We start from the raw sequence: 13754 nt of genomic DNA, 5'->3' as shown, positions 1-13754 counted from the left end.
GTAATGAAACCCTAAACATAAATATCCAACAAATTTTAACAATACTGTGAGAAATGGAAACTAAAGCACAAACCTGTCTCTGTGCCTTTTTTACTTCCTTAAGAGCAAAGAGGTGGGGATGATTAGTGTGGTTGTTAAAATGCTGAATGGCATGTCTCAGAACAGGGTCCAAATCAGGGCTGGCAGTCGATATGGGGTGCACGCAGCCATAGCATTCATACTTGGAGGTCACCACAGGGCCCTCAGCTTGACAAAGAAAGAGTAGGCAAAAGGGCAGCGTTAATGAGCAAAACCCGCATTCAGATACATTGTCCTAAATAAATAAGATAATTTCAAAGACCCTGGTAAACAAACTTTCTAGTACATTCTAGTATGTATTAGAAAAAGAGAACACAGGACTGCTTTTTTGTCAGAAAGAAAAAAAACCTACCATTGACTTAGGAACATCTTATGTGCATACTATTGTGCATAATTATTTTAAATTTATTTAAAAATCATTGTAAATTATAGAAATAATACATTAATGTTTCCTCTTATAAAAAATTAAAACAGTACAGATATAGTAGTATTTATTTTTCAGTATTAATTAAAGCTCCTTGAAGCCTCTTTCAGCGTATAATATGTTTTGTATCAATTCATTTCAACAAACATGTACATTTTTTTAAATATATTTTTATTAATTCAGAGAGGAAGGGAGAGGGAGAAAAAGATTGAAACATCACTTATGAGAGAGAATCATTGATCAGCTCCCTCCTGCATGTCCCCTACTGAGGATCAAGCCCACAACCAGGCATATGCCCTTGACTGGAATCAAACCTGGGACCCTTCAGTCCTGCAGGCCAACGCTTTATCCACTGAGCCAAACCAGCTAGGGCAAATATATACATATTTTGCTCCTTCTGTAATATGTCAGGTGCTGAGCTAGAATGTGTGGTTACATTAACTTGTTAGTAATGGTTACTGTGGTGTTGGAGAGCATAAGAGACTTGGTTGGAAAGTTGTAAGGAGGACATTCTGATAAAAGGGAAGTGTGTGGAAGGCCACCTGCCCTGTTAATCAGAATTCCAACTTAGGAGAGACATAGGGGAGTGTCGAAGGTGGTGCCCCTAATTATTTCTTGACCATTCCAAACAAGTCTGATTACATATAGACCCCAGGTGTTCACTGGAATCCTTATGCTTAATCCCTGGATGACCTTGCCTAGAGGAAAACGTAAACACCTGTGTCCTCCCAAGATTCCTCACCCTACTGATTGTATCTAAAGATAAAAACTGCAATAAAAGGCTAACAAGGCAGGCAATCCAGGCTGCTTGGACCCTTGAGCCAGGCAACCCCCTTAGCCCTCTCTCTCACAGTCAAACTGTGTCTGAGTAATCTGTTCATCCATCGTTCAGGGGCTGCTGGTCAGCACTGGCAGTGGTGAAGGTGTTGGGCAAAGTGGAGTGGGAGAGACAGAACTGCAGATGGATATTTCAAAATAATTCGGCAAGAGCTTGGGAAGGCAGGAGCCCAGAGTGAGCTCAAGAAAGACTTTCATGAGGAGAAGAGGCCTAGCTAAGAGGGGTGTAAAGGGGTCAAGGTCAACTGGGCAACATAAAGTGTGAGCCTGCGAAGGAGGAACAAAGGGAGGAATGGCTCTCAAGAAAGCAGGATGAGTCAGGGGCAGCGTGTGGGATGCGGTGTATACTTTTTACGGGGCTTAAAGCAGGAGGCAGGGACTGGCGATTGAGGTCTGGACAATTAATAGAGAGTCCTCTGCTGTGGAGCCCGGGCCACTCTATGGAGGTCAGGGATTATGAACTGTATTCCAAGGGTCATGGGCTCCTTGGTGAACATGCTGAGAACTAGGGCGCCCTCTCCAGGAAAATGCCGGTACTCACAACGTTCTCCATGTAATTTCAGAGTGTGCATAGACCCACTGAAGTGAATTAAGAGTGATGGGCTGTAACGATGGGGTGCACCGACGGGGTTTTAAATAAAATGATGTAAAATATTAAAACAGGAGCGAGCTTGTATTAAGTTACCAAGTAATGTTTATAACAGATAGCCTTAACCCGCTGGTCAGTAGAGGCACACGCTGTAGAGGGGAAACCATGAAGGCACCCTGGGCCCCTTTGCCTTGGGCTCTCACAGTCTGAGTGTGCAGGACCCAAAGAGAATCAGGAGGCCAACAGTGTTCTACAACAGTGTCCCTCAGTTGCGAGTAGGTCAACACAACTCCCCTTGCAGCTGTTTCTTGACACTCACTCCATAAGCATGTGTGTCAGAAAAAAGATTTACTGGGTGAATACTCAGAAAAAGATTTACTGAGAGCTTTCCTCACTGCTCTCCCCTTGCAGAAAGTATGTTGCATCAGGGCAGTGGACAAAGTTAAGAAACTGGAGGGGACTTACATGGGAAAGGAGAGAGACTTACTGATGGCAGGACAAAAGATTGATGAACACAGAAGGCGTAGGGTGAAGGGAGTAGAGACCAGAGGCTGGTATGCTGACCTCAAGGGCAGCTCTGACTGGGGTAAGAGGAGAGATGGCACAGACTTTTGAGGGTGAGAGGAGTAGGGAAAGATGCAAATTCAGTTTTTCCAGGCAATGGAATGATTTTTCATCCTGCTCCAACATTTCTAGGGAGATTTTTAAAAAATTTAAAAAAGATTTTAATTTTGAATTCTGAAACATATTTTGCCAAAAATGTTTCAGATAAAGGATTGTAGACCTAGTAGTAATTGTGGATCTACACAGTGTGGCAAAGAGTTTTTTCTGTCAAAGAGTTTTTTAAGTGCTGTGTTCTGGATCATGTGAAAATTTGCTTAGGGACTAAAGTTCTTAAACTAAATAATAAAAAGCTACTCCATTTTTTTTTTTAAATTGTGATTTATTTTCTGTTTTGGACTGTTTTTCTTTCAATGCCACTTGTTAAAAGAGCTGAAACTCAAGAAATATAGTTTTTTAGGGTTCCTTATGGATGACTAAGGCCAAGATAGAACAATTGCTCCTAAACTGATGTTCATGAGTGTGGCTGAAGATGCTTTTCTGGAGCCTTAAATACTAAAACCCTATCTTGCAAAAGGCCAGTTCTGGGTTGGCTTTTGTGACTGACAGTCCCTGGATGTGCCCATTCTTCTGCACCCAGCCACTCTGCCACCAGAGGGAAGGAGCTAACAGTGGTTATATCTCTGCAGAAGTTGCTCCATTCTTATAAGGTCTACTATACCAACTCTGCTAATTGCTAGCTATGGGATACTGGGCAAGATACTTAACTGTGGTGGGCCTGGGTTTCCTCATTTATAAAATGAGAATATTAACACTTGCCTCAGAGAATTGTTGTGAGGATGAAATAAATCAACATATGTAAAAAATTAGCACTGTGGCTAGCAATAAGTGCTCAATAAATGTCAGCTATGATTACTTTTATTCTGATGATCATCAATACAGTTTTATTCTTTAACTTCAAGCCTACCATCTAGTTTCAGTCTACAACAACCCTCTGAAGTGAGAATTACTGTGATCCCCTTTTAAGGAAAAGGGAAACCAAAAAGTGAAGATCGTTTGAAAGATTATAGGCCAGATCTGACCTCAAAGCCTGTGCTTTTCTGGCTCTGGGACACCCCCACAATTGAAGCATGTGGCATGTTTTCTAGTCCTTTCCCAGGGCCTTTGCACACACCTAATTCAGTGCTGCCTTCTGGGGGAGGCCAGGGGATGATTGGCAGGAGCCTGGCCCCACCTCAGGACTCTGCCACCACAGACACCCCCCCCCCCCACCACCACCACCACCAACAAAGCTGCTAATGGCATTGCACAGCCACCCACTGCCCTCTGGGAAGGAGCTTTATCCAGGTTATGCTCCTGGTCCCACACGGAAATGGTTCATTTCCCCCCAGGGCAGTGCCACCCTATATATCAGCTACCTGGAATAATGTTGCAGGTCTGGGTAGCCACGGAGAATTTATTATTCGGTCTCTTCCCTATGGTTGCCATGCATTCTCCTGTGGCCTAGAGAGAGAGAGAGAGAGAGAGAGAGAGAGAGAGAGAGAGAGAGAGAAGAAAGAAAGAAAGAAAGAAAGAAAGAAAGAAAGAAAGAAAGAAAGAAAGAAAGAAAGAAAGAAAGAAAGAAAGAAAGAAAGGAAGGAAGAGAGAGAAAGAAACCATTTATCTTAATCTTTCAGATGAAGAAGTGCACCTAGTGCTCTTGCTAGGTATGGCTTTTCCCTTCTTTAAAACTTAAGATTTTTTTCTAACAGTTTTGAGACACAAGAATGAGTGTTTTTATAGACTAATCATTATTATTTACAAGTTATTGATATTCATGAAATGTCTGGAGGAGAGGCAATATAGATAATGAGGTGTTAAATAATGTTATGTTTGGAGCACTGGAGATATTTCTTTTTCACCAAGGTGAACATAGTGCCCTAAAACTAGCCTGCCCAACTCTCCTCTTACAGTTCAACTTCAAGGTTCAACTGCACAGAGGATGCGGTGTTTTTGATACCATTGTAATAACCAGGTATTAACTGAAAAGGAGCAAAGGGAAGGCCAAATAGACACGTTCCCAGTAACGTCTGGGGGACCTAGGGAAGGTATTTATCTGTCAATCACCCCTGGGAACATAGTCAGTGTGGCTACTGCAAGCACGGGAAGATATTAAACTCCTAAACAAAGGAGTTCTCTCTCTCTTGCCTCTCTTGCACACTGTGGTTGGTTGCAGGCGACACACTTCCCTGCATACACCCACATGGCCCACAGTCTATGTCCCCCCCACACACACACACCCACACACACAATGGACTAATGGATGGGAACTAGCCTGATGCTGTGCCGGACCCAGCTCCATCATGGAATGGAAACTTGGGACATTCGTTTGGCTGTACCTATTTTAGGACTGGTTTAAGAGAAATGGGACTTTAGAAATGCAGATATGTTATTCCACACAAATAAAGATCTCTCATCTTCCTGTGTGAGTCTTAGAAAGTTCTTTTTCTCAAGATATCATGAGGTCCTGACCCCCAACATCCAGCGAGGAAAGGGATCCCCCACTTCCCACCAGTGGACACCCTATTTCCTCCAATAACATTTTGACACATTAAAGAGGTGAGTCCATGGACTGTGGAAAGAGTGGCTTCCTTCCTGGCAGACACTGGCTGTTAGCTCCCTCAGGTAAGGCCAAACAACAGCTGTGGTGTGGCAAACAGATGGTAGGCATTTGGATAAGATGCATTCCAATTTAAGTCAATTTTACCTCCCTTTTACAAGGGAGCTCATGGGTTAAAAGTGGTCAGCTAATTAGAGGCAGAGTAGAATTCCAACTCAGGTCTGCACAAATAAAGCACCCAATTGATCATAGGAGTCCCCTCTTCATGGGAGGGCTTTTTCCACTCTCATTGCTGGCATCTCATGCCCTTTCTGTCTGTGCAAGAACATAGACATCAACCATTTCACTTTTGTACACATTTGAGCCCCTCACAAACAGGCTCCACAGTACTCATCACCCCCAGCACTAACAGAATAATTTGGTCTCGATTGAGAAAACTGGAGGCTCTGGACCATCACACTTACAGCTTGCTCAGCTTCTTTATAGTCACAGTCCTGCCAGGTTTTGTCACCTTGAACAGGACAGTCGCCTTCCTTGATTTCATACTTGACAGAATAAAATGTATTCTCGTCTGCCTGGAAAAAAAAAAACACAATCAAACATACATAGGGCTCATTCATCTGACAACAGCAGACCATTGGAGAGGGATCTGGTACAGTTATGAATGTTTGATATTGATTTAATTCAACAAGAGCAAAACATTTACTAAAAGTAATGAAAGTTATAAATACTTGGAAGAATGTTCATAATATATTTATAAACATGTATTTTCAAGTAACAAAGTAGTATATCTAGTATTAGCCTATTTTTGTAGAAAGCAATTTACATGTACATATATGATTTTAAAAGCTTGAAAGTTATGCAGCAAAGCTGTTAACATATTGCGTCTCAGTGGTGGGTGTATGGTTATCTTTTACTCTCTTCTTTAACTAAACATTCCTAAATTGTCTGAGTATTTTCTTGAAAACAAATATATAGTACTTTTACAATAAGAAAATAAACCAACAAACAAGAGTACTTTCTTCTTTCATTTTTTTGAAAAAAATGTTAACAGGTATCTCTGGATGATGGGATTAGTTATGGGTAATTTTAGTATTTTTATTTGGTTTTGTTTGTTTTCTATTTTTTTCTAACATGTCATAAAATAATAAATAAAACTTTTAAAGCTTAAGATTCTGAGCTAGATGAGCTTTTAGATGCAAAATCCTGGCATGGTGGAGCAGCAAGAGACCTGAGAGGTGCTGCTGCCCAGCCCCTCACTTTGCAGGTGAGAGAAAGGAGGCCCAAGTAGAGAGGGCAGAGCTCAGGCAGCCTCCCACCTTGGAAAGGCAAGGCCAACCCAGACCCGGGTCTCCTGAGTCCAGGGGCCGGGCTCTCGCAGAGCCTGCACTCAGAGTATTTGCATCTGAGAGACGATGGAGTCAAACACGATAGTTCCGAGGTTCGTTTTGGGTCTCAGATTTAGATAAAGCAGTAGGTGATAGTGATTCTTTGGACATTGTAGAAAAAAAAATACCGAACAACAACACATTTGCCACAGATGTCCGCCAATGACCACAACACCAATAAAACATTGCCGAAGGCACCAGGACTTGCATGACTACAATAGCTGGTAAAACAGAGTGGCTCAATGTTACTTTCATAAATAAATAAATAAATAAATAAATAAATAACCCACTGGGCTGTTTTGTTTAATCTCATCATATCAAATGGATGGATTTTTTTCTTCCACCGAAGTAAACTATCACATAGACATAGTGAAATTCATTTGAACAAATTATTGAAAGTTTGTATTTTTTTATCTTTGCTTTTTTTTCTTTAAAAATAATTTGTTTTCTTTTGCATGACACAAGACTTCTAGTTTCAAAACAGGGTACATCAAAAACAAAAATATCCCCCCCGTGTCCCATCTTTATTTTCACCAATGCAAGAAATCCTTCTAGAATATCAGTACGTTATTAAATAGGTATCGAGCCATTGAATCTACAAGTTAATACATATTTTGTAACAGCAGAATAACTAAGAATTTACCCCAGAGAAAGATGTTAATTTTCCAAATATAAAAGGGTCTAAGATGATCATATGAGATCAAACAAAAATCTCTTATGCCAGGTTTTTTAGGCTAAAGATTGATAACACATGGCAGCTGAAGAAAGCTGAAACTATAAATAGATCCAAATTAAGAATTTCTACATTTCTTTAGAAAACAGAACCAGAATTCCTTTTTTAAAAATGACCCTGTGGAATGCCTTTGCTCCCATATTTACCTAATATTGTAACAGTAAAACAGACACAAGAATGTTGATGACAGCTCAACCATGCTGGATGCAGGACGTTTACATGTGCACTTTTGTTTAAAAGTCCCACAGGTTTATTGACTAAGGCTGAACAGCAAGTCATATGACCCTATTTGGTACTTTTTCTACAGTGTCCAAGATCATTATATGGATACAGCCAAAGACTGGGCCCAACTTTCATGAAAATGACCACAAAGAAGAAAATCAGGGTAGTTATTTAGTCCCCCTAGTTAACTGTTTGAACTGGAACAACAAAAGGTGGAAAACACGGACTGCAATGAATTAAAGGAGTTGGAAAAAGTTGGTGCAGAGAGTCATGGTGTATGAGTAAGGTCACTGGGCTTGGGATGTCAAGGACTAAAAAAAAAAAAGCATCCATGGGACCACGTACTTATAATGCCCTGTGGTGTCACTCCCCCAATGACGTTATGATAACTATATGCGATAATAAATAGATCAGTTATGCAACAAGGCAGAGTGTCAAATATGCACTCGTCCTGTGGAATGAACCACCACAGAGATACTTGATACCATACACATTCTTTAAGTGCTCTTGTGTTGTGTCTGATTTGCTTATTTTTTAAAGCCACCCAGGCAAACTCTTCCCAGGGATGTCCTTGGAGAGAAGAGTGGTCCACTGAGCCTGGTTTGTTTAATATTTCCTTTATCAAGAGATGATAATTGACTTAAAAGAGAAATAAAGCTAAAGGTTGTATGATTTTGATTTTTTTCCCTTTTCAGTTGCTTCATTCTGAATGTTTTCATATAAACAACAACAACAAAAAATCACAACTAAACCCTCCCTCCCGCCCCCCCCCCAACCTAATAGTTTTGATGCATCCAGTAGTATTTCTTGGAATCACACATCCTGTCAGGATTTATCTTCAACCTGAGTGTATCGATCAGTGATAAAAGAATATTCAAAACCAACTAGAATATTGCTGTTACCCTTGATGCATTCAGCTATCGGGACTTCATGGTAGATATTTTATCTAATATAGTATAACTATATTAACTTCTTTTCTGACTCCGCTTGACATACCTCACTGTCCCTCACTTACCCTAGTTTTATTGAAGTATAATTTATTGAGGTATATTTATTGAGATATAAATAAATCATATATATTTAAGATATACAAAAAGATGATTTGCTATATGTATACATTGTGAAATGATTACCACAAATAAGTTAATTAGCACATTGTCACCTCACATAATTACCTCTTTTGTGTGTGTGGTGAGAACCCTTAAAATCTAGGCCTTTAGCAGATTTCAAGTATACAATACAGTAGTATTAATTTTATTCACCATTCTGAACATTAGACCCCCCAGAACCTATTCATCTTATTTTCTTAAAGTATGTTTTTATTGATTTCAAAGAGGAAGGGAAAAGGAGTGAGAGATAGAAACATCAATGATGAGAGAGAATCACTGATTGGCTGCACACCCCACACTGGGGATCAAGCCTGCAACCCCGGGCATGTGCCCTGACCAGAAATTGAACCATTACCTCCTGGTTCATAGGTTGACACTCAATCATTGAGCAAAGCGACCAGGCTCATCTTATAACTGAAAATTTGTACCCTTGACAAACATCTCCCCATTTCTCCCATCCCAAAGTCCCTGGCAACCACCATTCTACTTCTGCTTCTGTTAAGTTTGACTTTTTTAGTTACTATTTATATGTGAGATTATACAGTATGTGTTAGACATACGCCCTTAAACACCTCCTCCCCTTTGAGGTCTGGAGGTCTTTATATTTTAGTTTAAGGATGGTCACCCAGTAAATCCTCTTGCTGTGGCCTGACTGAGCTTCTGGATTTGCCCACTCTACATAGTCCCTTTCAAATGACTCCATCTACCTTTCTTTAATTTCAGCCTAGAATACCTGTCCTCTGATTACCAGGAGACTAACCTTGGAGGCTTGAGGACTAGTCATACCCTGCCCAAGTCCCAGCCCAGAGAGTGGGGTTGGTCATTTCTAAGAGCTGTAAACTGTACCTTTAATTATCAGGGATTTTTTAGTGATGTGTGTGTGTGTGTGTGTGTGTGTGTGTGTGTGTGTGTGTGTGTGTGTCCTGGGCTTAAGTGATAGCACAAATCCCAAATGACCTCAAGGTTAAACACAACTCACTCACAGTCTTGGTGACTTCGGTTATTCGGTACAATACAAACTGGTTGCCACTTTTGTTTCCATCATTGTATTTCTTCAGAGCTGCATCCACAGCCTTAAATACATCCTCATCATTGCAGTCAACTTGTGGTTGGTCCTCTTGGGCGAAACTTGTTAGCAGCCTGGAACAAAGGAAAAGGATGGCAAGTAACTTCATGATTTGTCAGTCTCCCTCTGGGAGTTTCACCAAGAATTGGAAGCTAACTTGGAGGCTGATATTAACTCTCTTCAGCCTCTTATCTCTTCTCTCTCTCCTCTCTCTGCCTTAGCACTTCGGGGTTCTGCTTGTCTTCCTGCTGCCCTCCACTATTTGCCCTATTACAAAAGAACAAATGCCTCTGCAGGATTATCCAAGCAGATCTCAGGCTGGAACATTACAACACTGGGTCATTGACTTGTTTGTTAGCAGTTGGGAGGCATGTGTGAGCACATTTCCAGGTAATTGCACAAGTTTGTATAGCAAATCAGAGTACAATCCAATAAAGGAGGAGAGAAAAAAAAAACATTAACCACCTGTTATTCCCTTTCCCAAATGACTTTCCCAAAGCTATTTATGAAGGTCACTGCATGTGACAACAATGCAACCATGAGCAGACACCTTTCAATAAAATTTCTTTGCACTTGGAGAGCACATGCACAGGGACATAGTGAATGCAGGGAGTCTCACACTGGACATTGGCATGACTGAAAATAAAAAATGGGCATCCTATCTGGTCTCTGGCCAAGCCAGCCTCCCTCCACTCAACTGGATCCATTGTAGAAAGGAAAATGTTCCCAGGGTGGAGGAGACAGGAGAGAAACTTAAGGAGAAAGGGTTTGAGTGAAGCCTGTTTACTCTGTCCTTCCTTCTTGTTTCTGGTTTGGTGGACTTTATAGGGGTCTTTCATTCGCCAAGCCTAACTGACCTTTCAGATAAAGTTAGACTATTCAGGGAGAGGAAGTCTAGCGATAGGTTGAAGAGATGGGCTAGTAGATGTTTGCCTCAAGTCTTACCCTCTTCCCCCCAAGAAGATGTTTGGCTTCTTTGTTGTTGGTGATCAGGTACCTAGCTTGGCAAGCAAATCTCCCTGAGAACCCCTGGAAAAGAGGGATCAATGGAAGCTGAATGATGGCCTTGTAGCAGAGTGGCAGGAACATGAGCTTGGCAGTAGGCCCAACCTTGATTCCCATCCAGCTCTGTTACTTAACTGCTATGTGATCCTGAGCAAATCAGGGTCATATAGCCTTTCTGAAGCTCCATTTCTCATCTGGAAAAGTGAGATATCATAATATCTTATGAGGTTTTCTGAGGAGTAATGAGATAATATATGTGCAGAGCCTAATAATTACTTCATATAAATTATATCTAATATTAAGGCTGTTTGCTTAAGAATCCCTGACTTACTGAAGCAGTTTCAGATGTGTGATGATGGCAGAAGGTAGGTTCTAGTGTGTGTGTGGCAGGAGATGTAGGAAATGAAACTAAGGTTGAAAAAGACTTGGATAAGTTCTTAGACTTGGAAGAAAGAGGGACCTGCAAAGATGGAGAAGCTGAGGGTGGGAGAGGGAGGTGATGACTGATGTGCAAGATCCAGGAGAGTTGGAAAGGAGCACAGGGCTGATCAGGGTGGGTGTTTCAAGTTAAGATTCAGAAACAGGACTTGCCAGTGTATACAGGTGACATAATAAACAGGAAAGCATGTGACTTTGGAGGAGGCTGATTTGGGTTCTAATCCCAGGCTCAATTTACTGACTATAACAAACACTTTTTAGCTATCATGTAATAAAACAAATCTAGAAAAGGAGCAATCAAGGGTATCTGTCTAAATCTCGAGTACAATGTAAGCTCCCTAGAGTAGGGATTGTTTCTTACCCCATTATTCAGCTGCAGCAACTGTGTTTGCATATTATAAATGCATTTAGTGGACATGAATTAAGAACATTCAATCCCATTTTTTTACAGGTACTATTTTCAATAACTCAAGCAATATTTGTGAAAGTACTTTATAAATTAAAAAAAAACACTAGTGAAATGCTTCTGTGAGTTATTGAGCTATGTATTTTTTTTTTTTTTGGTCTTCTTGGATTTCACCTTTCTTTACTCTCTTATGAGGTTTTCTGAGGAGTAGTGAGATAATATATGTGCAGAGCCTAATAATTACTCTCTGTCTTACTCTCTGTCTAAGCAGCCAACCCTGTGTTCACGCCTCTGGAGGAACGTGATTCTGCAGAGCAAACATTTGGCTGGAGACTCCCTGATTGTTTACACCTGGTGACCATTCTGACTGACTGTTGTACCTGCTCTGTTGGTCAGCGCTGGTGTCATTTGGGTTATTAAATATTTTGGGTATCATTGTGTGATTTCAAGAAATGACATCTAGTTTTACTCTATGGAGAAAAGGGAAATGGGCTGTCACCGTCACCCTTTTTTACAAAAGGAAAATGTGGCCCAAAGAGGTTTAATGACTTTCTTAGTATCTCATAATCAATAAATTGTAGGACTGGGATTATAACCCAAATGGGCCTTCTTCAAAGTCACATGATTTTCTATTTATTATACTGCCTGAATCCATTGCCACATTCCAGTTTTATTAAGAAACTAGAGGCCCAATGCATGAAAATTCATGCACTGGAGGGGGTCCCTCAGCCAAGCCTGCCCCCTTTCACAGTCCGGGAATCCTCAGGGGCAGGAGGTGACCCGGCAATCAGGGGAAGGTGATGCCCCCATCACACATCTGCTGATGCCACTGCCGGCAGCACAAGCCTCAGCTGATCCTGGTTACCTGAGCCTCAGGCAGCCCTGGGCAGCTGGGAGGCTGCCATCTGAGGCTTGCCTGTGCCTCAGGCTGGCCCTGGGCAGCTGAGGGGCTGAGAGGACTGGGCACTGCCATCTTGTGGCTGTGAGCACCACCATCTTTGCAACAGTGTGAGGGTCAATTAGCATATTCCCTCTTTATTAGATAGGATAATTGACATTCATCACTGTATAAGGTTAAGGTGTTCCACATGATGCTTTGATTTATATATCTTTTGAAGTGATTACAATAGGTTTAGTTAACATTGTCTCATATAGATATGATAAAAACAAAAGTTTTCTTCTTGTGATGAGAACTCTTAGGATCTACTATCTGAGCATCTTTCCTGTATATCATGCAGCAGTGTTAACTATAGCCACCATTCTGTAAATTTCACCTTAGTCCTCACTTCTCTTAACACTGGAAGTTTGCATCTTTTGATCACCTATTTGATCACCTCCAGGTCCTGTTTCTGAGTCTTCACTTGAAGCATGCACTGTAATCAGCCTTGGACTCCTTTCCACTCCTCCTGGACCATGCACATCAGTCATCTCCCACCCTCAGCTGCATCTTGTGGGTCCCTCTTTCTTCCCAGCCCAATACCTTAACCAAGCCTCTTTCACCCTTAGTTTTTTCTTTCTTTCTCTGCCTTCCCCCATTAAAATCTACCTGCTCCCACCACCAAACACCTGAACTGCTTCAATAAGTCAGATAGAGACAATCCAAAGTTTTATTAGCTCGAGTCTAAATGCTTGAATCTGGTTTGCGAAGAAGGGAAAAGAAAGAAAATTCAAATGTGACAAGAGTCCTCTGGCATCAAAAATGAATAAAGAAAACTTTCTGAGACTAGAAAAGCCCCTAACATGGGAGAAGATATGAGAAGAACAAAGGAGTCTGGGGGTCTAAGGGCAGAGGACACCTCTGCCATGCTTTCTAGACATGTAGCCTAAAAGACAGCAAGATACCAGAGGGAGATGAATATGGTGTTCTTTGCAGTCATGTTCATCAGTAGTCTTAGAGAGACTCCTGCATCCCCAGTTTGATTCAGAAGAAGCAGATACACTAGACCCAAAGAGTGATGTGAGCAGGGTAGTAAGCATCCCTTAGTAGAGGGACCTGGGGAACCAGTGAGGAAGAATCAGACCATCTCATGCCCACCACCCAAACACCTGGGACTATGTGAGAATCTTGAGCTGTGGCATAACTTTGTGTGGGGAGGAGCAGGGTGGGGAAACTCTAAGAGGACTGAGGTTAAGTTTTCTATTATCCCAGCAGGATGGCAACTTGAAATATAAATTAATGTTTTGAAATTAAAGTGATATTTTTGGGGCACTTGAATTTATGGTCATGATTCATGCCTATAAACTTCTTCAAAAATTATATCCTGAGCTTTGTTTGCTTTATAATTAAATTTAGAACTTA

The 13754-nt window shown here is 41.2% G+C and overlaps 1 protein-coding gene across 2 annotated transcripts in view; it reads right to left on the bottom strand.

Annotated features, from left to right (window-relative positions):
- Positions 1-9893, bottom strand: part of LOC132230216 (kininogen-1-like) — a 37334-nt gene extending 27441 nt beyond the window's left edge. Inside the window, exons 1-4 of one of the 2 annotated variants that reach the window (XM_059687325.1) lie at positions 9524-9893; positions 5553-5663; positions 3908-3992; positions 74-246 (exon numbers count right to left, since the gene is read on the bottom strand). In XM_059687325.1, the coding sequence (XP_059543308.1) occupies positions 74-246; positions 3908-3992; positions 5553-5663; positions 9524-9715 (561 nt within the window). In that variant the 5' untranslated portion in view covers positions 9716-9893. The remainder of the gene's footprint in view (positions 1-73; positions 247-3907; positions 3993-5552; positions 5664-9523) is intronic. The other variant, XM_059687326.1, reaches the window with a different exon arrangement.
- Positions 9894-13754: the final 3861 nt, after the last annotated feature.

This window comes from Myotis daubentonii, chromosome 3 (assembly GCF_963259705.1).
Source record: "Myotis daubentonii chromosome 3, mMyoDau2.1, whole genome shotgun sequence".
In the NCBI taxonomy this organism is placed as follows: domain Eukaryota; kingdom Metazoa; phylum Chordata; class Mammalia; order Chiroptera; family Vespertilionidae; genus Myotis; species Myotis daubentonii.
The sequence above is the reverse complement of the archived record's forward strand: the minus strand, read 5'-3'. Positions and strand labels throughout refer to the sequence as shown.